The sequence below is a fragment of the Mytilus californianus genome, unplaced genomic scaffold, assembly GCF_021869535.1.
Source record: "Mytilus californianus isolate M0D057914Y unplaced genomic scaffold, xbMytCali1.0.p SCAF_15, whole genome shotgun sequence".
Taxonomy (NCBI): Eukaryota; Metazoa; Mollusca; class Bivalvia; order Mytilida; family Mytilidae; genus Mytilus; species Mytilus californianus.
Genome location: NW_026262637.1, coordinates 8,926,699 through 8,952,210, shown reverse-complemented (window position 1 = coordinate 8,952,210; position 25,512 = coordinate 8,926,699). Strand labels below are relative to the sequence as shown.

At 34.3% G+C, this 25,512-nt stretch overlaps 2 protein-coding genes across 3 annotated transcripts in view; both read left to right on the top strand.

The window, feature by feature from the left end:
* The window catches only part of LOC127725338 (uncharacterized), a 36,005-nt gene extending 29,909 nt beyond the window's left edge, over positions 1–6,096 (top strand). The window contains exons 4-6 of the mRNA XM_052232269.1: positions 2,115–2,411; positions 3,471–3,558; positions 5,354–6,096. Coding sequence (XP_052088229.1) covers positions 2,115–2,411; positions 3,471–3,558; positions 5,354–5,813 — 845 coding nt within the window. The 3' untranslated portion in view covers positions 5,814–6,096. The remainder of the gene's footprint in view (positions 1–2,114; positions 2,412–3,470; positions 3,559–5,353) is intronic.
* LOC127725335 (protein fem-1 homolog C-like) overlaps positions 1–25,512 on the top strand; it is a 236,574-nt gene that overhangs the window by 51,466 nt on the left and 159,596 nt on the right. The window lies entirely within an intron of this gene.

The window sequence follows — 25,512 nt, the reverse complement described above, 5'->3', positions numbered from 1 at the left end:
GGTTTGACTTCACTGATTTTTTGCAATCTGTACAGGGATGTTTGATAGGCCCTGGATTGATGTGAATATCACCACATAGTAAAATTGTTAATATAAAACAGAATTTGGATGTAGTTTTGATCTTCCTATGTTCAAGTGAATTTTTTTCTGGTCGGCTATGTTGTGAGTAGTCGAGTTGGCTAGGACAAAATATTTTGATGACAAAGTCTAATTCATTCTCCCTTGAAGTTTGTGAACAGGCGTAGAAACCAAGATTTTCGGCTTTTACCTCATTGAGATCTGAATGGTAAGTTTTCTCTGGCTGTAAACGTGTAAAAACACCAAAAATAAGGAGAGCTATTTTAAGTCCGCCACTACCTGCCGCCATTTCAGTCAGTTTCATTTTGTACTGTTGATACATGTATTAAATACAACTCGGATGCAGCCTTCGCTACCTAAGTTTACTCATTTTGTAATTTTGTAATATCATTGATCTTTTAAGTGTATTTACATTGACTGCACTACACAAAAAAATGTCAAATTCTTCAGCTATGATTACTTTTTAAACATATACGGTTTAGCTCTCCCTTTATCAGTAGTGATTGATCAACTTCAATCTCTCCATTTATTAAATGAAATTCTCCAAAAAGGTATATGGCTAGTTGTCACTGTATTTCTTTCTTTTACAAATTTATTTAAGTGAGATAGTACAGATGCACTTCCTGAACATTTTGGTTATAGGGTGTTGAGTTTTTTCATTCTTATTGTTTTCAATACACCTTATCGATATTGTGTCCATTCCTGAAAAAAAAGTTATTTAGACAACTTCCTGTTTGGGTCAAGTGTCGCACAAACAAAGGTCATCAGTAATGAGCTGAGGAAAGGAAAAGTTTAGAAAGTGAACATTTTGAGATTTGGATATTTTATGATACAAATGTTTTAAACAATAAATAAAGTAACAAACACGCTTTGTTTAAAGTGTTTACGATGGTTTAAACATGTCTCTATGAAAATTTTCATGCATAATACTTTGTTTGAACAGGGCCCCAGATAATTCAACTGGAATGTGACGTTATGAAAAAGTTGCGATTCCAGAACTTTTCCGGATTGGAATAAATAGCGACAAGGTGTATTAATGAATAAAATTGGCCAAGACCTATCTCAGTTGTCTTTTTATGTCAAATTTAAAAATTTCTGATCCTCATACCACATCTCCTCATTTGTACATATATTAAGCAGTTTCATTATATATTATTAAATAGATATAAGAAAATGTGGTATGAGTGCCAATGAGACAACTCTCCATCCAAGTTACAATTTATAAAAGTAAGCCATTATAGGTCAAAGTACGGTCTTCAACATGGAGCCTTGGCTCACACCGCACAGCAAGCTATAAAGGGCCCCAAAAATTACTAGTGTAAAACCATTCAAACGGGATAGACTAGTTATCCATATTGCAAATGCTGAAGTGAAAAAAAAAAGTTAATACAAGGTCGAACATTGGTTATTAGAAATGGAAGCTATCTCTTCGAAAAATTAACGAACGCGATCATGATTTGTTTGTTCTTTAGTACGTTATCAAAAGACGTGTCGAACATTACGACGAGGATTTTACATTTGTAGTTGCCATAATCTCCCTTTCTGTCAGGTTCATGGCATCACCGAATGCAACATACCACTAGATGTCTACTGCTTGTCACGGGCAACATATTTGATGCCACTGCTGAAGGTGGACTTTCGTGACCACTTGATTTCAACGCGGTGTTTGAAGGAGTTCGTGTTGCATTGTTCTGAATTTGTGTTAAATGTTTTATTGATATGTATTTAACATCAGAATTTTTATTAGCAAAAGCTTATCCACCCTTTAGAAGTCTTATAAAATGACTGTTGCTTTCGTTTCTATCGTCTCTATTATTTTTCGTTAGATTTATACTTTATGACAAACATTACGAAAATCTGATACACATGTCATCGTGGCCAGCTGTTTGTTTGTTGTATATACAAAGACAAAACTGATGTCTATTTTTGTTAAGAAGTTCCCTGTCCTTCATTGATTTAGGAATTGTTATAACCTCTTTATATATGTTTTTATTTTATTTTGCACATCTTTTTCATAATTAATGTCCAACCTACAGAAAACAAGAAAGGCAATAATGATAGTTTTCTAGAAATATCATGCGATAATCAGAAACTTACGACTACAACAGTTACCCCAATACACGCTCAGACAACTTTCAGCGATATAACAACAAACCCTCAGACAACTTTAAGCGATATAACAACAAACCCTCAGGCTAGTCTCAGCGATACACCAACCCAAACTCAGACAACTCTCAACGATTTCAAATCTTCGGAACAAATTACATCATTAATGTCATCTACGACGCCTATGATTGATACATCCAAAATAAATGACAAGACTGATTCTGATGGTAAGTAATGACTTAGAAAATATTTCTCAATGTTCGGTTCTTCGTTAAATTCGACGTTACTTCTTTATGATGTTTAAAAAATATGTTTGATTAGCTGGCAATATTCTTGTCACAGTTCGACATCAAACTGTTTGAGCTGGTTTAAGAAACAAAACAAAAAAAGAATATAATCAAGGAAACAATTTAAAAATAGGGTCAAAAGAAAACAAAAAAACAATAAAACTAACAATTTCACAATGCCACACATAAAAAAAAAAATTGATCACACTAACCCCAAATAAATCAAGGGTTTGAGTTAAATGATTCATCATAGTTAAAGCATAGTGTCAGTTCCCTTTCTATCGACGTTCTACTGAAGAACGTCTGAATGCATTTTGCTTCATATGAATCAAGAAATAGTTGACAAGAAAGAAGAGGAGAACTGTTCATAGCAAATTAAAAATGATTTCATTTCTGATAAGTTAGGAAGACATACGAAACATATAGCTGTAATCACGATAACCGCGCCGGCTTAACCGGATAAATCAATTATCAGTTTTCTTAATTTAATTTTAAATATCGTTTGCTTGATATGGTATTCAATCAATAGACTTCTGATCAAAGTAATACACATATCCTTAAATGTTTGTTGGCATAGCTAATAAGAGAGACAAACGTGATAGCTACAGTCATCTCAGTTAAACCTTTTGGACTTGCAAACAGAAACACTTATATCTTAACTAACGTTTTAAGACGGCATGCATGCAATTAGCAAAAACCCTGGTATTGAAGTATAAAAGGAAGAATTGTACTACTTGTAACCGTATAAACATTTGTGATCTGTCATCAACATTATACATAGGATCTTATAAAGAGTAACAACTAAAAGAAAGAAATACACACATTTTCACCAAATATTGTCAAGTTAAATGTGTCCTTAGAACAAAACGTTATGTCGGTTACCAGTGGTTGTATTATATCATTTTTTCTTTGGGGGATGGTGTCTCATTGGAATTTTAATTAGCGTACTGTATCTTGTATAAACAATTTTCAGCCAGTCCTTTGATATTTTTTTTATAGGTGACAGTACACTTTATATAGCTATTGGAGCAGGTGGTGGGTTTGTTTTATTTGTATCATTACTAGTACTGATTGTGTTATGCAAAAGGTACATGTATTCATTGTAATGAATAAGGAAAACATGTTTATTTTATAAATCAAGATATTAAAGTCAAAACTTACATTATATGCCGAAATTAATATTTAGTAGCAAAAGTTGGAATGTGGCCTATACATTCTGTACTTCAACACAAATATCTAAATGGTGAGAAAATTGCTTTTATGTATGATGTATGGCTTTTCCGTTTGTATTTAAGGACAATATACTCCAGTCCATAGTTTGCCCGATAATGCTAGGATTTTTCGTTAATATATTTCTAAAGACAGATATATTCTTGAAGCATGAAAAAAGATTTCTTTAGCTATTCTGCAAATATTTTGTTTTCTTCCCAAATATGCTTATTTCCTAATATGATAATATATTGCAAAAGAAAAAAAACTTCAATTAGCGTTTAAATCGTTCCCAATTTACAATTAGAGGTCCATGCTAACTCCTCCTTTTCAAAGTATTGTAGTTCAAAGGTACATTCTTCATTTCGTAGTTAATATTAGCACTGTATAGATCAATAGTTTTTTTTAATTTCAATATGTGTAAACTGTCACAGACCAGGCTTTTTATAATTTTCCTGGTTTGTCAGAAATCTGTAACTTGTATTTAGCTTTCCAGTGACAAGGAATATATACAATTCTGATGTTTTCAGTATTGATCAAATAGTACATTTTTAAGTGAATCTTAGTCTACTTAAGTGCACTGGAAATTAGTTTGATTTCTGTGTATTATTTTAGTGTTAGCAGCAAATATTTGATATCGAAATTTAATGACTTTAGGTTGCTATAGTCCTTTACATATTGTGAAGACACCTGTATGTTTTAGGCTACGGTTTTGACAACTCATTGCACGTTTTCCTAGATTACTGTGCTTATACTTGAGAAACAAGACTCAAAAAGAAACTTTAAACTTTCGATTTAATTCTATAAATTTTATTTTCTAGAATTGTAATTTTTAGCAATAAAATAACCAAATTAGTTTTAAAAAACAAAATCTGAAAAATGTTTATTAGAGTAAAAAAGTGGAAAAGAAAAAGGAGGCGAAAGAAACTAAAGGGACATTCAAACTCATTAGTAGAAAAAAACTGACAACATCATGGCAAAAAACTAAAAACGACAAAAAGACAAAAAACAGTATACAAAACACAACATAAAAAAACTATAGACTGAACAATAAAGTTATATGTCAGCAGTATTATATCACAAAGTTAATGTATTTCATTTTGCTATTGATTTTACATTTAACTAATACTATTGTTTTCTAATTTTATACGAGTTGTGCAAACATTTTCAAAATTAGTTCGTAAAAGGTATGTGTAACCATACTTAACGCAAACTCAAGCTATAGATGCGCCAACGACAACACCGCCTGCATTGTAGCGCCTACGACAACTCATTACATTTTTACATTGCTGATGGATTATATTTAAGTCAAAACAAAAATGATAGCTGTGATAATATATAATTGAATTGTTTCATCAAATTAGATGTATAAAAACCAGAGGTGGATCCAGGATTTTAAATGGGGGCGTAATTCCATATAACGTAATAGAAACTGCCGAGCGGAGTTAGGCGAAAAATCTTTTGAACGATATTAGCTAAAAAAAAGTATTTTCTATAATCGTGAGAAACATGATTTTCATTTATTTTTTTTTGGCGATCAAAAAAAAAAAAAGGGGGGGGGGCGTATCCTGGATCCGCCACTGAAAACAATTTGACATACAGGAAAAAAATATAAAATAATTGTAATTTCGACTCTGTTATTCAAACGTACACAATATTTTATACACTTTCAGGAGAAAGTCGCATTCTGGTAAAGGGAAAAACAGTGCAAACTGCAGAGCTTCCTCTGCCGCCGACAACGATGACGACGATGGTCTGAAATACAATGTGCTGTATGTCTCGTCCGAACGACATGACGATATCGATGTTAATTATTCTACTGCAGATGGAGATATACCTAGACATATAAGTGGTGAAGACGATGGTGATTATAGTACAGTTGACGACAACAGAAACATTCAAGATTCAAGTCTATATACACATCAAGTCACCAATACTGCTATAGAAGTCAATGAAGATAATGGCGTTGAACATATAAATGCCCCTACAGAAAGTGGTTGTATGTATGCAGTTGTAGATAAAAGTCATAAAACAAATAGCTCTGTCAAAAACATAGAAACAGCTTCTACAAGTGCAACGTATGCCGTCGTGAACAAAAGTAGAGTAACACATCCTGATGAAGGGAATAAATAATTAAAACAGAATATATAGATGCTCTACCTTCAGATTGTTAGTTAAACTTAATATGCTTAACTTTGTATTACCAAAAATAGACAAAATATGATGTAAAACTATAATATTACCATATGGTAAACAATTACTTAACATCAAAGCAGTAACATTGTTTGCATTGTAGTCATTTCGATATACATGTGTCTTTTTAATAGAGCTCAAACGATTATTATATTTTATTTCATCGTTCGTCCCACTGTCTGTATCACTCTGCTTAGCTCTTAATAAAATTGCATATCACGGCTTTTTGACGTTAAATACGTTTACCCGGCATGCGGCCTTAATAACTTAGACCCGGACATATCACCGACATCATAATGAATAAACCTACGTTGATAAGTTTGCCCAGAACTTATCAAGTCATCTTACGGTTTGCTGGTGAAACAAACAAAAAACTTGTTTCTATCATGAAAAATGCGCAAATACAACCCAATAAATCGATTATCTGGTTATCTGCATATTTATATTGTAAAATATCAGCTGCTCGACACAATATGAAGCTTTTTAGAACTCGTTTGCTGCGCTCACTCGACAAATATTTTACAATTTCAATCTGCAGACAACCTGATATTCGGTACGTATCGCGTTTAAATTGCTCACAAATTTACCCGAAAACACAAGTATATCATAAAATGTTATTCTTAAAAATGCATATGTTCATCACCCTTTATACTTGTTTAAACTTTTTTCCCGGTCTTTTTATAACACTGCCTTTAGGGGCGCCACATTTGGCAATACAAAATTGGTTTGTTTTTTCGTTTGATTTATGTACATCTGTTCACATAAAAGATAATAATTATGTCCCAATATTTTTTTTTATTGCCGTGCTCTTGTATACAATATATGCAGAAAAAAATATCACGTGTACAAGTTTATATAATTTATATATCCTTTCAATTTTCATTGGTATAATACATTGAAACCGATAAATCTTAGATATTATGTACTGAAATCTTCTAAATTTTATTAAAAAATATTTCAAACGTTTGTCAAAATTCTGGCGCAATAATCTGCAACCCACCATTTTCTTCGGAAAATGTCTGTTCCTAGTCAGGAATATGGCAGTTGTTTTCACTTGTTCCGTTGATTGATAGCGTTTAATTTTGTCCGTTTTAATGGACTTCCCCATTTTGAATTTTTTATCTTGGATTTCGGTATTTTTGTTATACTTTTCTACAACCTCAAAACTACAGAAAGTTTTCTGCATGCGAACATGGATCTTAAATATTGTTTCTTTGCCAATCGACATTAACCTAATATGTGAAGGTAAGTACCAATCGTTGAGGGAAAAGATAGTCTTTGAATATGTAACTTCTAATACAAACTGATTTAGCGGTTTTCGTGAAATTGGTTTCTACACTTTTCGCAATATTGGTCAGATAATTTTACGTAACGAAATAACAATCGAATAGAACTTTGTACCACATGAGAAAACTTTCTGTAATTGTTGTCTTCATCCGGTTGAGAACTTTTGAGATGATTTTGGTTTTCAAATTTATTACATATCAGGCCTAGAAACTCACCAATTTTTGAATCTGCAGTAAAAGAACAGAGTTAGTAACTCCTTTCTTTAGATTTATCATCTAACCATCTATGACAAGAACAAATGTGTGGTAAGAAAAATGCAGATTTTCAAATAGTTTCATTTCGCAATTCCGTCTCTCGGTTGACTTTATGACTTTAATGCATATATATTTGTGTAAGATCGCTATAAGCAATTGGGTATAAAAATATTCCAGAAAGGATTTGAAACAGCTTCATCAAATTAGTGTATGATTTATAGTTCCGTAAAACATTACAGACAGCCAAATAATGCAGTATTTTTCTCTCAAGCCATTTGGTCTGGGAGAACATGATTTATTCATTAGTTGTTAATGGATTTGAACTAGCTTTCAGAAACTGTGAGTACTCTAAGATCAAATTTTGTGCCTTTTGTCTTAATAAAAACTCATCAAAGATCCCAGGCAGTCCTAAATCAGGAGCCTGTTATTCAGTAGTTGACGTTGGTTACTATCTGTCATATATATGTGTATCATTTTGTCATAAATCACGCCGTCGGTTTTTTGGTTTGAATTGTTTCGAATGTTGTCATGTAAAAAAATTTGCATTTTAAGGAGAAAGCGATTTTCAATATGCAAATAGTGTGCATCAAAATGGCCTCAGTATCTTGTATTTGTTTTTTGATATGTACAGTCACGTCTTTATCAGCTATGGAATCGGTTTCAGATAAATTATGAAGGGTCATAATAAGTTTCGTTTTAAAGCCAGCCACGTTTGACTAGGCTTTTACAAAAGACCAGCGATGACCAATTGGAAATAGGACAGTTACAGAGCAGTATTTCACGACTCTTCTAGAACAACATGACACCAATAATAATTTAGCAGAGTTCGTTTTGTGGTGTTTGTTGATTACGCATGCATGTCTGAATAAAAAACAATAAATTGGTTTGGTGTAAATAAGGTTGTTTTTTTTCGGTTAAAAAATGCGCGCTTATCTTTACAATAATACTATTAATAGTACTAATTGATGCCAAAGGTGAAAAAGTCTAATATAATAATAGTATTCATCACATAATTATATAAGGTATAAATTCTTATGAAGCAAGAATCTTGCAATCATATTGGTTAATATGCGCAGCAATATGAAAAATGAATTTGCATTTTCCATGCTTATAAACAATAATATGTGTATTTTATTCATTTTAAAATAATAAAACGTAAACAAAATTTTAATTTTACCAAGGACAACCACTTTTAATATTACATGTTTATGGCTTGTAGACAGGAACACAAATAATGCGGCCGGGTTAACCAGACTCAAGCTAGCAGCCACTCGCTAGCAGCCACTATGCTAGCAGCCAGTATTTGGATATGTCTATGAACCCAAAAGTTGCATAAGATTCAAACGTACTCAAAATGTTTTTTTGATATATAACCACTATAGTATCAGTTTTTAATTTCTAATGAAGCAGTCGAATACACATTAATAACTATAAATTTTTTAAAATGCTGTCAACATTGCTTCATGGAATTAAATTTGACATCAAAAATTATTTTGTGATATTGTGTCAAACTGCTTTCCATATTCTCGGCATCCTGTCAAATAGTTCCCGAAAAATAAAAATGGTTCTGCATTACAAAAATAGACAGTTGCACTCGTGCTGTAATATCTGTTTAAATCAAACAAAGCTATTTAACGAAACATTCTATTTCTAACCGAATGGATTTCGCTTACTTTTGATTAGACGAAAGGTTTATTTTTTGTGCACAAGTTATGGTGGGCAAGGAAATTATTTTTACCTATTTAAAAAAAATCCGTATTGTACCCCGATTTGGAATTTTGGTCAAGCAGTCCGTAGATCACAAGCTTTCGTATCAACCATAGTTTCGAAAAAAGTATTGCCGTATGGAATTTTTTATTAACTGATCCGTATGGTTGGGGTAGGGTGTCCGACCCCAACTTTGGACCTTATTTAAAAAAAAAAGTAAGCCTAACCACACCCTGGATTTTTTCTCAAGTAAACCCCAGCTACTTAGCTTCACTTTGCACCTAGTGGCAAAAAAAGTATTGCCGTATGGAATTTTTTGTTAACTGATCCGTATGGTTGGGGTAGGGTGTCCGACCCCAACTTTGGACCTGATTTAAAAAAAAAAGTAAGCCTAACCACACCCTGGATTTTTTCTCAAGTAAACCCCAGCTACTTAGCTTCACTTTGCACCTAGTGGCAAAAAAAGTATTGCCGTATGGAATTTTTTATTAACTGATCCGTATGGTTGGGGTAGGGTGTCCGACCCCAACTTTGGACCTATTTTGAAAAATAACTAAGCCTGGATTTTTTTCTTAAGTAGAAATTTCTTCTCTAACTTCTGTTTGCACCTAGTATGTTAAAAAGGACGTTGATGCTTTTTAACCTCTATCTTGTCATCTGCGGTTGTAAGTGATTGTTTAGATTTATCCGTAAGTTTCGATTGAACAATCACATCGAGGTATTCCTTGATTTCTGCACCCATCGATAACATGCTTTTAACAATTTTTTTATTATTTTTTTTTCATGTTTGCGACCAATTCAAGCAAATTCTTTGTATACCAGCCTTTCTTCATCGGTTCATCTCCTTATTTTGCTCGGAGGGATTACTAATTGAGTGGTTCTGCATAATCCGGGCTGCATTCGTTTTACCATCGAGGTTCACGAAAAGAGTAACAATGCTCGCTCGTCTTTTACAAATACAAATTAATCTACCATCTTTCTTTTTCATAATTTTAATCAAAACGTCACTTCATCAAACGGTTGACCATCTGAAAGCATTTTCAAAACATTCAAACAAATATTTTCACACACTACTGTGTCGCGTTTTTGTAGTTCATCTATGTTTTAGTCAATTTATAGTTGTAAAAACTCAATCGATTTCTTCGGGTGCTAAAGTTCATAATAATCATAATATATATATTTCAATCCGTTTTTAAATCACCATGTCCAGTGTGTTCCAGTTCCCATGGAAGAATCTTGATTAAAATACCACACTATATATCCTGTGATTCATATGGTAACGTATTCCCCAAAAAGACGTATCTGACGTGTATAATTTTTAACTCTTTCGTTCACTTTTCGAATCCCATGTAAGACATTTATTTGTGGGGAGTACTATATTAAATATCTGTATTCCACTCATTTATCTAATATTTCTGATCATTTTTCTACTATTCATTCTCGTGAAGAAGTGAAGTATCTAGTAGTTGCATGCTCATGTGGTTGCGTAAAATCTACTTCAGCCAAATAACATACAAGAGTATCTTAAAGGGACAAAGTGAGTTAGAAAATTTCATATTTATATGTATATCTATATGCATATCCGTAAAGTTTGTAAAAACTTTGCAATGCCATACAATCTAAGTGATTCTTACTTAAATAACACAGTTCTCTGTATAAAAATGTAAAGAACACTTTATGAATGTTGATTGTTGATGAATTTGTTGCTGTCTTAGAGTTCGATAACTGTCAATTACCAATCCACTAACGTGTGCTACAGATTCACTTGATATAGCCAATGAAAATATTTTATAGGAGTAACACGACGGGTGTTACATGTGGAGAAGGAGATGCTTACCCTTCCAAAGCACCCGAGATTTCCCCTGGTTTTTGGTCGGGTTCGTTTTTATCAGTCTTTAGTTTTCTATGTTGTGTATTGTGTACTGCTGTTTGTCTTTTCGTCATATTTTGTGTTTTGCCATGGCATTGTCAGTTTATTTTCGACTTATATATATCCCTTTGTTATTTTTCGCCTCTCTTTTAATCACTTCCAAAGTAAACAGACCCTATCTGATCAAAAATAAAAAAGATGACTACGAAAGTAACGATGCCGGATCAAGGAGCCTATCCAGATTTTCAAAACCATATTTGATCAATGAAGGTTCCATTAATTCGTAGTGTACGTAGAATTTGAGTGCTTTACTGATGACGTCAAGTCGAAAACATTGTGAGGATTCAAAACTTTGTAAAAAAATCAATAAAAGAATAAAATCCCGGCCGAAGAAATCATGAGTTACTGGTGCCGAATGAATGACTGCAAACCAGACACCAAACCCTACCAAAAGCACACACCGTCCTTTTTCTATTGCATTAATTACTGTGACGATAGGGTGTTCACTAAATACCAGTTTGTTATTCAACATGTACAATGTAGAAATAGACGGATGGTGTGGCCGAGATCCTTATGAATAAACTAAAGAAGATGTTTGAGCTCTGTACCAGAAAAATAATAATTATGTCCAAGGAGATGTTGAAAGAGAATAAACAAGCGTTTTACCAGGCAAATAATGTTGAGAAAAACTAGGAGATGACAAAGTGAAAGATAACTGTCAACATACCGGGGTTTACAAAAGCACAGTTCACAAGTGAAACTTAAAATACAAGGCACCTGAATTCATTCTGGTGATCTTCCACAACATGGCTGGGTACGACAGCTACCTCTTCATTAAAACATGTGAGTTAGTAGATCACAGATTACTTACATACCCAAAAACAAACAAAAAATATATTTCGTTTTACAAAAAAAGTTTTGCAGAGCAAAAAGGGCTTGAGGAGGGGAAGATGCAGACAGTGTACCGACATTACGCTTTATTAACAGCCAGCCATTTATGAAAGCAAGTCTACAGAGAATAACTTAACCGTCGTATTTCCAAACACACAGAAAGTGCTTGGAGAAATTTCCCTTTACCCGGAATTTACAATAAAACTAAATCCGGAAAATGGCAGGAATATAATCATAAGAGAAATAGTAGACAGGCGAAATTAAGAGTACATTGCGAATCATCTGGATGATTGCCAACTTAAGGCTCGATAGATCAAAGGAGTTAAAGTTAACACGAATACCTAGCTAACATGAATGCACGATTACCAAGCCAGCACCAATGTTAAAGGTAAAAGTATAATACGTTACTTCCAATGGAACGGTTTTTGAGGATATTGGGACCTCGGTAAAACTCGGATTTCAAAATACAAGCCTGAAGAAATAGACAAACACTTAAATTTGCGAAGACTACATGTATGAGATTGACACGAGGAATGATCACCCGAGACCTTACTGGCCAGATAATATTAAGGAAACAAAAAATTTATAGATACATTTAAGATAAATATTTTCAACCTATTTCAACATATGTGGTGCATTATATAAGTGAATTTAAAGAGTGTCTGACCCGGAAGTTGAAACTGAGGAATATCCATAAAGCTACATGTATCATATCCAACCAAGGCCCATGTTGAAATTTACATTAACAAAAAAATAATAAACTCCGAGCCGAATCTAGTGTTACATTTTAAAAAAGTAAAAAGTATGAAAGTGTTTGCAAAAAGAATGAAAAATATCTGGAACCGTGTTGGTATCCGTAACAAAACGAAAGCTTGAAAACAAGCAATCAACTTCAATTTCAAGAAACGAAATATATTTAACGATTTTTTGCCTGCAATCCATTGGACACGAAACAAGTTGGGATTTGAGAAACCAATCGTTCTAGGTTTTGCGATTTTGGTCTAGTCCAAAGCATTGATGACTGACTTTGTATAAGACTACCTCAAACCCCAATACGGCCCGCGAGCCACGATCTGCTATATACGCAACACTGATAGTGTCGTTTGCGATATTCAGTTCACAGACATTTACAAATACATATATGAAAATGTGCATCAATGGTACGAGATGTCCAACTGACCATACATTCCAAGTCAAGACTAAGGTACTAGTAAACAAGAAAGTTTATATATTTCACGTTCGATTATGCTGGAATACCAATGGTTGCACGTGTCGGTCTAAGACGGAAACGGTATGCCATTCAAACAGAAAGTTATGAAATCAGGAGAGTTAAAGGTGTGAATAATGTGATCAAGGATGAGCTTGCATTAAGCGACTTCAAACAATATCTGAAATCGGGCTATGATTCCTACAACACAACGAAAAAGATTCTGAGAAAATGCTCCCATCGACATAGTCCAACACAAAACAATAAAGCTCTTTTAGCAGACGACAAGGGATAGACATTATCGATTGGACAGAAACACTACAAAATTGGAGACACTTTACAGAGATTTATCTCATAGATTGTAGATCATGATGATGAACTTACTAAAATCATGTATGAGGAGGATCCTTAAAGAATAACTTCTAACCTACGACCTTCCGCATATGTTGCAAACTGATCAGAAATAGTATCCAGGCTTCAAATTTTGACCCATAACATTTATAAAAGAGAGGTAAAAGATTCCAAAGGTACTGGCTTTGTAGTCGCGAATTCATGTTAGTTGGGTATTCTTGTCTGCTTTAACTCCTTCAATGCACCGAGTCCTAAACTGGAAATCATCCAGATGATTCACAATGTACTCTTATTTTCGACTGTCCACTATCTCTCTCATGGCTATGTTCCTACCATCCCTAGAATTGTGTTGTTTTATTTTATACAATTAAGGAATAACAGTACTGCAGTTGAAGAGTCGCCACCGTCAATTGGCGATTTGATGGTCGCAAATGCAGTTTTACTTGCGACGCGTAGCGGAGACAGTAAAATGGAAATTCTAATGCAATTCGTTTGTATCGATAATTTTCATTGGATGTTGACAAATATTTTGAAGGGTTAGATTCCACGTTCTACCAGTCTGTAGCTAAAAAAGCCGTTTTTTTTTGGTATGTGATTTCTCACAAAATAAACAAGAAAGTCACATTTTGAGCCTCAAAATCTTCTTTTTGTACCCCCAAGGGTGACTGGGGAATAGAAGTATGGTCACTATTGGTCTTCCTCCGACCGGCAGTAAAACCCTTGCTAAAGTGGGGCGTCCGTTTGGCTGTGCGGGATGTACAAATTTGCAGCCACGTCCGCTCAGAATGGGGACGTTAAATCCGATGCCTCGTGTAAAGAGAGTGCCACGCTCTTTGCACGTTAAGAACCCTTGCAACAACTCTTTGAGGGGTCCGTAGGTGACCTGTTGCAAGGCTAAATTTCTGTCCCTATCCAATATACCCTCATTTCCGGTGGCAGACTAAATTTCTCCGACCTCAATCCCGGACGCCCCCTTTACAGAACCTGCCTATTGTATTTATTGTTAATTTGTTCTCGTCCTGAATATGCATGAAATATTTGCCACTGGACGTTAAGCAACCAACAATCAATCAATCAATCAATCTTCTTTTTGTCAACATTGAAACAATTCTGAAGCGTACGAAAGGTATAAATACGTCTAGTGTTTATGTTTGACATCGTGAGTATACACATGACGTCACATTGTTTAGATGCTAAAGACGATGCACCAGTTTCGCGGACTTTTTCATTTATGTAATTTTAAGCCAAAATATTAATAAAAAGGAATTTATTTTAATATTCTGCATTAGAATGGAGATAACTGTATTGTATTTTAAGCTTGGCCTTCGTAAAACTTGATTTTACTGTCGCAAATATCCGTTTACCTAGCTCCGCTACGCGTCGCTAGGTAAACTCAATCAATTTGCGACAGTAAAATCTACGTTTTACGAAGGCCAAGCTTAAAATACAATACAGTTATCTCCTAATTTGCGACTATCAAATCAAAATTGACGGTGGCAACTACAGTACTGTTATTCCGATTCTAATGCATTACAAAAAGAAATAATACATAAGGGCTTGAAAAAATGTATAAATGTGAAATAAAATAAAATTCCGCGAAACTTCATGAATGATTTTGGCGCAAAGACGTCATCGCTAAACGTGACGTCATAAAAAGAAAACTTACAAACTAAAAGTTATTACGTTACTTCTACGATTCCAATTTGGATAAAATGACATCAAAACGGCGATTTTTAGGTAGATGTTGTTTTATTTTCGATAATATTGTAGTTATTGATAGTTTTTGATCCAAGCAATTCAAAATGGCGGGTCCCTCCTTAGTTACGCCATGTCAACTGTGGATTTGATGGTAACTTTTAACCAATGAAAAAAATTGTTACATAAAAATTGCATTAGAATTCCTGATTTCTCCAAACACTTTCTGTATGTTTGGAAATGCGACGGCTGTGTTGTTCTCTACAAGTACCTGAACAATTGCATTCATAAATGTCAGGCTGCCAATAAAGCGTGAGTCCCGGTACATTGTCTACATCTTCCCCTCCTCCCCTTTAAACTCACCAACCCCAACAATGTTTGTAAAGGGAATGTACAATTCTTCGTTTTTGGGTATGTAAGTAATCTGTGCTCCACCCTCTCCCATATTTGTAATGATGTAATGGCTGTCGTACCCGGCCTGGTTGTAGACGATCAACGGAATTAATTTGGGTATCTTGTTCTTTAAGTTTCACTTGTGAGCTGTGCCCTGAATCCTCGGTATATTGACAGTTATGTCTCACTTTGTCATCTCCTTGTTTTTCAACAGATCCGTTACATCGTTGCCTGCTCTAACGCTTATTTATTCTCCTCCGACATCTCCTTGAAATTCAATAATTATCTTTCTGGTACATATTCAAGTAATCACAAAGTTCTTGGTAACATCGTCCCTTTCTTTCTACATTGAACATGTTGTATAACAAATTGGTTCTCTAGGTTACACCTTGTCGTCATAGCCCTTAATGCTAAAGCAAATTCTGGACGATTTGTGCTTCTGGTAGGGTTTGCAGTTATCCATTCGGCACCAGCGACTCATGATTTCTTCAGCTGGGATCTTATTCTGTTCCTTGATTTTTGAAGAAAAAAAAATTGCATTGTTTTCACTACAATCCCTTACAATGTTTTCGACTTGATGTCATCAGTAAAGCACTCAATTCCTGCGTACACATCGAATTAATGGAACCTTAAAATCTTCGTAGGCCCCTTGATCCGTCATCGTAACTTAGCAATCATCTTGTTATTACTGTTCTCTTTTTGCTGGGATAGGGTCTGCTCACTTTGGAAGTGATTAAAAAAGAGGCGAAAGAAACCAAAGGGATATTTTAACATGTTAAACTCATAAGTCGAAATCAGACTGACAAAAAACCGGGGGTGATCTATAAAATATTTTGATACTTTAGATCAAGTGATAAGGCATCAGATAATAGCGGTGTGTCAATCCTTCTTTCTCAATCTCCAACAAGTCCTCATTCAGTTTTATTTTGTCAGTATCAGATATCCTGAGTGGGTAGGTCTTTTTCTTTTCTTAACCATACACGCTGGTTGATATATTGGATTGTTTCTCAAACTTGAGATTCACTGGGAAGTCAATCCCTTCAAACGTGAACTCTTCTGCCCATCGATGGTACTAGTTTACCCGGTCAGCACTTTTATGTTCTACCCATTCGTAATGTATCGACACCAAAATCACCCAAATAAAACATTGCTCGTCCTGGTTCTTCACATCAATGATGGCTTTCTTGTCTGCCAGCCACTTAGGTAAGACCTAGTATTGACATCCGACAATTGATCTTGATCTATCGATATCAAACTTTATTTTAATCTTTTCAGTCAGTACCTAACCACTTTTGTCTGATGTCCAACTTGCAAATTTCTCTCCAAAGCTATTTTACATCATTTTCAACATATCTTCAAAGTTGCTCGCCTTTGTCATGTTTGTTCAGCAATGAATATGAGCTTCTTCTTCTTCCTTCTTATCACCAACCATCTTTTCAAACATGCAATTTGAAATCACATATACTTTTGCCAATTTTCATTGTACCCCCATTTATAATTTCCATTCTTTTGAAACATGTGGTATTTTAAATTGTCTCTAGATCCATCTAGACTCTGGGTTTGATGGTCCTTGTGGTAAATTATCCACCAAGGCTTTTTTTCTAGGTTTGACTACTTTAAAAATGTTCCTCAAATGTCTGTTTCTTTCCGCCAGCTTTATGTCAGTTTTAGATTGAATTGGTTCAATTGTCTGAGCTTTCCCTATATTTTAATTTTTTAAAGCAGATGATTCCTAGCAAAAGCTTTCAACGGTTTTTTGTTTCAACAGCAAACACCATTCTATTTGTTAATGCCATGTGGTAATTGTATATCTTTTTATTCCCCTCTTAAATTTTTTTTTAATCATTTTAAAGTTGATTTAAAGTTTTTAAACCAACCCTGATACTATTTACAGATCAAAATGTAGGTCTATTTGTAAACCGTTACTTTTGACACAAGTTCCCACCAATTTATTTTATTTTTTTGTGTAGTATATTGTAAGCTGAGACTTTAGTGATTTTCATTTCTTCTATTTCTAAGAATTAACAATTTACTATTTCAAAATTTTCCTTCCACTTCTGTAATTTCTGTTCACAGTGCACATTTCATAGCCTCATGAGACCTTTCCGTTCAGATCATCAATATATATACAACCTTCCTCACTTTCAACTTTATATGTTGATGTCATTTCCATATTGTATTTTTCATATTATCATTCTCCTGTCAGGTCAATTGTTTTTTCGAACTGGGCTGTTATTTTAAGGGTTTAGGATGAGGGTTACTGGTTTATGTTTTAAAAAGCGGTGCTATGTTTTTTGTGCGGCCGAACTGTCAATTCTATACTACAGGCCTAATGTTTTCTTGACCAAAAGACACAGGGGGAAACCTAAGATAGATCTCACCACAGATCCAATATCGAGGTCTGATAATACTCATCTCCTTCCTACGGCTTAAATTTAATTCGAAAATATTTCCAATGGCAATACTTGTATCCGGCCTACATGCATATGAAAGGTAGACTATAAGGTTTTATCGACAAAAAGGCCCAGATGCGTTAAACAACAGAAGATCTACATCATAGGATCCAAATCGGGGTCTGAGATTACCTACCCCTTACCATCACTTAATTAAAAAGTTGTCTTCGACAACATTACGATCCACACATGATGCAAATTTAAGACAGTGACCTCAGATCTCTTGGACCAAAAGATCCAGGTGGGAGGACTCACGGAAGGTCTACTTTATAGGTTAAAAATAGGGATCTGATATAACTGAACCCTTATCTACTCTAAATTTACCTCCATCCGTCAATGCTTTTATTCGCACTAGTAAAAAATCAAACCTGTGGCCTACGGTTTTTATAGTCAAAATGCCCAGTTTATGACTACTCTTAGAAAGGTCTAAACCACATTTTCCAATATCGGTATCTGACATTACTGCCCTCTGTGTTGATATGAACTATCATTAATATGGTAATCATTATAAATTGAGTGTTTACAAAACTTTACATTTTTTGAAATACTAAGGATTTTCTACACCAGGAATAGCATACTTTAGCTGTATTGATAAACCATTTCGGAATTTTTTGGTCTTCAATGAGTTTATTTAAGCAGCCTGAATTTAATTTGCAAAACAATTCCTGCGTCGAAAATTTTATCTGCACTAGGTGTATATGAAAATCAGAGAGCTAATATTTCCTGGACCAAAAGCCTCAAGTGGATATTTCACGGAAGGTCTATACCATGAGTCCAATATCGGTACTGACGTATGCAACTTAAATCTAATGCATAAACAAATCCTATTGGCCATGCTTTTAATTTGATCAGCATAAGCTTTAAATGCAAACGAGTGGCATTATGTTTCCTGGATAAATGGCCCAGGTGAGAAAACTAAAAAAAGGTCTTCAGGACAGGCCCAATATCGGGGTCTTACATCACTGGCTCCTGTCACTCGTTGTAAATATAATAAGAAAAAAGAAATATCTGTAGAGTTATTTTATACGCACTAGATGCAAATCAAAGGCAGTAACCTTTTATTTCCTGGACCAAAATGTCCAGACAACCATACATAAGTCCAATATCGAGGTTTGAAATAACTGATTCCCTTCCACCGTTATATTTAATTCGTATAAAAATCCACACGACAATGCTGTTCATAAATTTTGCACAATTCCAACATATGTACAATCTTCCAGTGAAGTTTATAGGATTTAGGTGGAAAACTTAAGGAGGAGTTGATTACACAAAAGTTTCATAAATATTGCTGAAATATGACTAAGATCCAAAGTCTAGAAAAAGTTGAAAAAAATCACTCAACGAATCATAGGAGGTGCGCAACCTTAACATAGGTTCGATCTTTTTGTAAAGTATGAGATCTGGATTAAAAACTGCAGTCGAAGTTGATTGCACAAAACTTTTATCCTATTTCATTTAAATTAATGTTTCAAAATCTTGAAAAATGATCCGTCTGGCTAAACTAAGACATTTTCCACGTTGTCCTTGGTACCTGACGTAGAGGTAGACATTTTCACTAAAATGGCCTATACTACTTATGTTATTGGCCCGTACGAGTTTTTCGGTATAGGGTGATGGGTACCTGGTATGTCATATAATCTAGTAACTATTGGCGACTGGCCTAACTAAGAGATTCTCCACATTGACCAATCGACCAGAGGTAGAGCGAGACATTGCAACTAAAATTGCTCATAGCGGTACTGCCTAAACCCGTACGAGTTGTGAGTAAGGGGGGGGGGGGAATTTGAAAGTTTTTGCTGAAGAATAAGTATCACTCTAATGGATTAAAATTTTCATTTGGACCAAATTTTGGGGACTTTTGTGACATTTTCACCCCCCTTTTTGTAATATTTTGTATCAAATAGATACAGATTGTTTCCATGGTTACATCAAAAAGATATTATGTTTCACCATTTTAACTATTGGAAATCAAATCTATGGAAAATGCTGTTTCCATATATATGCACATGCATAACCCACACATTAAGCCTTATTTGTTAGAAAGCAATGGAAAGAGGGTGTTTAAAAACAATGGGTATCATTTTTAAGTTTTTTTCCTAACTGTTTATTGCTACCATAAATCGATTAAGCGAAAACAAATCCGGGTCACAAACCAAAATCGAGTGAAACACATCAACTATAAGAGAAAAACAACGGAACAACAAAAACACTGAACTGCTACCAAAACGGACTTTTGATAATAACTGCCATATTCCTGATTTGGTACAGGACATTTCAAGAAAAAAAAAATGGTATATTGAACCTGGTTTTATGGCTAGCCAAACCTCCCGCTTATATGGCAATGTTAAAAATACCGCTAAAATTACAACATTACGTGACAGGAATACAGTAAAAATAAACGCAAGATCACTCAGGACAGAGAAATACATAAATAAAAAATATAATAGTACATTACAGCATGTAAACCACACAATAACAACGGACACCACCTTCCATGAACTTACGACAGTACACCAGAACACCATATATGTTTTTCATACATATAGAAAATAAAAATAGAATTCAAACCATAAACGATAAGACATAACACAATATCCAACCAGACTTACAAAAGAAACATCATAATTAAGGATGCTCGCTACTCTGTTTCAAAAATAACAAGCTCTTTAAAAGACTGTAATTAACTGATAGTATATAAATAAAGGAACTAAAATAGCAGTAAAAAATGAAGGGTCCGTGTGCTTGTTTTGGAGATATAAGCCTTTGAAAATTTGGCGGGAAATAATTCTCTCTAGACTTTTCATACATTTAACATTGGACCCTTTTTCTTTCAAAAAATATGAAAAAAATAACAAGGATTTTATTGTATGTTTAAATATTGCTATTTAAACTATATATAATAAAATTATAAAAAGAAAAGTAGGAGTTAGCGGAGAAAATTTTTTAATGGCACTACCAGAGGATTCCGAATATCTGGCAAAAATTCAAAAACAAGAGGAGTGAACATCCTTAAATACACGAATGTGGATAAACCGAGACACGTCTTATAGCAATGCGAATTCACACTCGGCAAAACAGTCATATTCGGGGATAGGTCATGTTCAGACCAGACGACGTAGATGATAAACCACAATTTAAGACGTGGTAAAAATGTCGTTAGTTAGTTTAGACACAGACACATCGTATAGATCAACCAATTCGTGATGGTGTCCATACAGTTTACGGAGTGTCATTTTTAATCTTTCCTCCTCATAACTCTTTTGGCGCAGTTTCTGCGTAATAGTCCAGCTGATTCGTGCATATTTTTAGAAGAATTGTGGGTTTGATGATAAAAGCATGAAACCTTGTACAATTGTTAATATATATTTGGTAGTCAATTTAAGCTATTGACCCACTCTGAAAAATCCAATTTGGCGGCCATTTTCAAGATGTCTGCCAATCAGTCCAAATTTCACAACCATGTATAACTTAAAGCAAATAATATATAAACCGAATCTTTTAAAAACATGTAATCCAACGTTTCTAGTAAGTCATGACGTTATATTTGACTTTTCATTTTTTTTTCAAAATGGCGAAAAATTTCAAAATGGCCGCCAAAAAGTGAAAATGAACAAAACTGAAAAAGGCTTTACTGATATTTATTTCTTCTATCGAATTGTACTTTGCAGTTTATACAATATTCTAGGGATTGCGTTTCCACGATTCTTTGATGCTGCTTGCATGACAATTTAATCAAAGATGCCGTAAGTGGAAACATTCGATCGTTTTCAGGACGCCATTATAATATGTTTGACCGTTTAGTGCCATCTGACTCATTAATGATATATGGATAAGTTCCACTTCTCCTTGTCACAATCCTTTCTTTTTCCTCGATTGTGGTAACATCAAGATGATAAATAAATAATACTTATCACCGAATTTCTAAGTAAAATGAGTAACATCCCGAGTGCTACCAGTTGGCCAGAAAATACACACCTTCCTAACACCTGCGTTGACCCCTAGTTTTGATGAATGGGACTTGTGTTGTTTATGCTTTCAATGTTGAGTTATTTGCTCTTTATTTTTCAATGTCTGTGTTGTCAACCAGTGAAATTCTTGTTAATTCATCGTTTAAGTATGGAAAACCTTACTTCATTTCAAACGTCCAGATTCGATCAAGCTTAAGATAATTTACCTATACCAATGGTTTTACATGTTTTGAATGTTGTGATTCTAAGGGTTAGAAAAGACACATTTATAAATCCACTATTATATGATATATGCCTAAACTGGATATGACTCATCAATCTATTTAAACAAGAGCACCTAGGTATGTGTCACTTGTTGAACAAAAACTGCGTATCCTTCTTAAGCACCTGAGATCACCCCCGGATTTAAGTGGAATTGGTTTAGCTCAATTTTTAGACTTTTGTGTAGTGATTTGTGTTAGCAATTTTTTTGCGTTTTTTGTTTATCCATGTTCTCATCTGGTTTTGTTTTACTAATGATTTTTGAGTGCCTAAGTATCTTATCCATCGTTTTATCAACTAAACAACAACATATTTTCACAGCAGTTTTCAAATGTTTCTTAAGGACCGCCCATTTATGTCCTCCGCATTTTTATCTACCGTGACATCTGTTTTATATCTGTCAACCACATTTTATTACCTCATTACAAAATGCTGATACCTCTGTGATAATTGGCCAATAGGGTATATGCCATCCGCATCATTCGAAGTAGCACTCTGGGTAAAAGGCAGAAACATTCCCTCGCCTAAAGCTTTCACATGCTTTGAGAATGTTGTGTTTTTGCTTTTAAACCGTTCCTGGTGTAGAACATCATGTGGATTATCTGATCACGTTATATTATGTCAAAGGAGGGTTTAATATTGTTAATTACTATGGCCATTTCAAGACAAAACACTATTAAATGCTGTAGTTGTGCGATTTTGATAATTAATCTGATTGCCCCACCTTTTCCTTTTACAAGTGTGTAATTCTACTATTGAGCTTGATCTACATTTTTCATTTTCAAATTACGTTTGCAACACTTAAACTGTATAGTTTAAAAATGGCATGATATAGCGCAGGGGTTCTGGACGCCATAAGTTTGATGGAAAAATGCAAAGAACCAATGAATAAGCAGTATAATGGAATCTTTGTACACTGATAAGGAACATTCTCTTGATGATCTCACATCAAAATGTCCAGTTCAATCTCTAATATTGCAGACCAGTTGTGGTTAAGGGGAATTTAAATTTCCCTCTTATTACTTCATTCCTTGAATGTTACATAGTTCTCACCAGGGTCTCGTTCCTCATTAAGTTCTACGTTTCCTTTGAACGAACACTTGTTCAACCACTGTTTTCTAACCAATCACATAAGGTTCTCAACGATACCATTTCTATATAAAGACCTTAAACAAAACTATTCTCTATTCTGCTCGAAATATGTTTGGCCTGTTTCACTGTTCCGATTTTACAAAAGCAAAACAATAGTTGATCACAAGTGATAATTGATACATGTCTCGGAAAAGATTAACACATTGCTGGATTATATTCATGGAATGCCGAATCGATGTGACAGGTTTGATCTCTTCCTGTAACATCGGTCAATGCAGACTGATATATAAAGGTGGATGACCATTTTTCTTGGCTCTATATGGGTGGAATGCTGTCCACACATATATAATGTTTTCATTATCATCTGCTTCAAGCCATCAGTATTATCATTTTATTAACTTATTTATACCATGCAAGGATAATATTGCACAATTGAGTAATTATACCAGGTCGGCATACATGTATTTCTGGTAAGATGTAAGTAAGAAACGCATGCATATATTTCAAAGCAAAAGGTTATAACGAATTTGACAAGTTGGACTAAGAAAATGCTGAAATATTGAAATGTTCGTACTATGGAAAGATTTGTTAGCCGTAGTTAAACTCTTGTTGTTGTCAATATTGTCCACGGGTGCTGTTGTAAAACCAAAAACCACCAGGTTTCGCAGGAGGAACCACATATTCAATGTTGCATTTTTCATAAATATAGTATTGTAGATAAACAGATAATTGGATCATTCATAAATGACAAACGTAAACTGTACATTTTGTAATTTAGTACCTCCTCTTTTCCTGGTCCTAGCATCCAGTAGAAGGCCTTTATACATTATGCGATTGTTTTAATTCAGTTGAATATAATGTTAAAGAATAATAGAGAAATAAAACAGACGTAACTTTGAAATGGATAATGTCATATTTGCCTCAATGGAATAACTTGACTGCAACTGAATATTTGGCCAAACGTTTATCAACTAATGTTTTTAATGACTGTTGAAAATACTTTTGCCTACATTATGTCTTCATGAAATACCTGTATGTGCAGATTTTTCAAGTACCGTTGACATACAAACAGATTGTTGCGGTTGCTTGTTTAATTGCAAAACCAAAATAATCACTAAACAGAAGAAGCAAGCACCTGCCTTGTTAATGGCCTTTCAAGCCTGATATTACTGCAATTTTTAGATCATTACTATGTCCTCTTCCAGTTGATCACAGAGAAAACTTTTCGACCCGAGAAGCATACATTCTAGTTCATTTTTGCTTAAATATGGGAATAACGCCAGTGTCTATACGTGATCACTCTTTGTAGACTACTGTTATGCAGGAATGGTACCGTAGTTACGATTTTCTATACTTTTCTCACAAATCTGTTTATGTTTGACTTTAGTAAATAAATGTGGCATGCACTTGGTATTATAGAGCACTTAGCTTTACTGAAGGTACGTCAAAACAAACCACTTTGAAACCTTCTATAAGGGAATTTTGTCGATTTTGATATCATATGGCGGCCATCTTGGAAAAAGCCGCCATATTGTAATCTCAAGTTGGTCCATAGCTTATATTGTTCGAAGCACCCAGCACTACTAACATGACAAATTTGAACTAATATAAGGGATATTTGTTGATTTTGATATTTTGTGGCGGCTCTCTTGGAAAAAGCCAATATTTAATTTTAATGGTGGGTTCATAGCTAATATTTTTTGAAACAACCAGCACTACTGCCATGCAAAATATACCATAAATTTGACCTGATATTAGTAATAAATGACGATTTTGATATTTTATGGTGGCCATCTTGGAAAAGGCCGCCATTTTGAAATTTCAAGGTGGGCTAATGCTAATATTATTTGAAACACTAAGAACTACTAACATGCCAAATTTGATGCTTTTATCATCAAACCCACAATTATTTCACCGATCTGCCGGACTATAAGGATCACACTCCTGTATATGAAGTCCGTATAGTGTGAACATGCACGAACATAACGTATCAACTGAGATATGTAAACACCATACGATGGGGCAGAGGGTATGTTACTGCTGAGAAATGGGAAATTGATAATTGGGAAGTTGAAATCGTCACGTTTGTCATAAATTTTAGTGTGAAGTCGTCCATCTGTGTCAACATAGTGCAACTTCAGTTTAGCCGGCTGGACAAAAAAAAACCAGATTCTCCACGTTGACCATTGTAACATATGTTACTTTGTTCC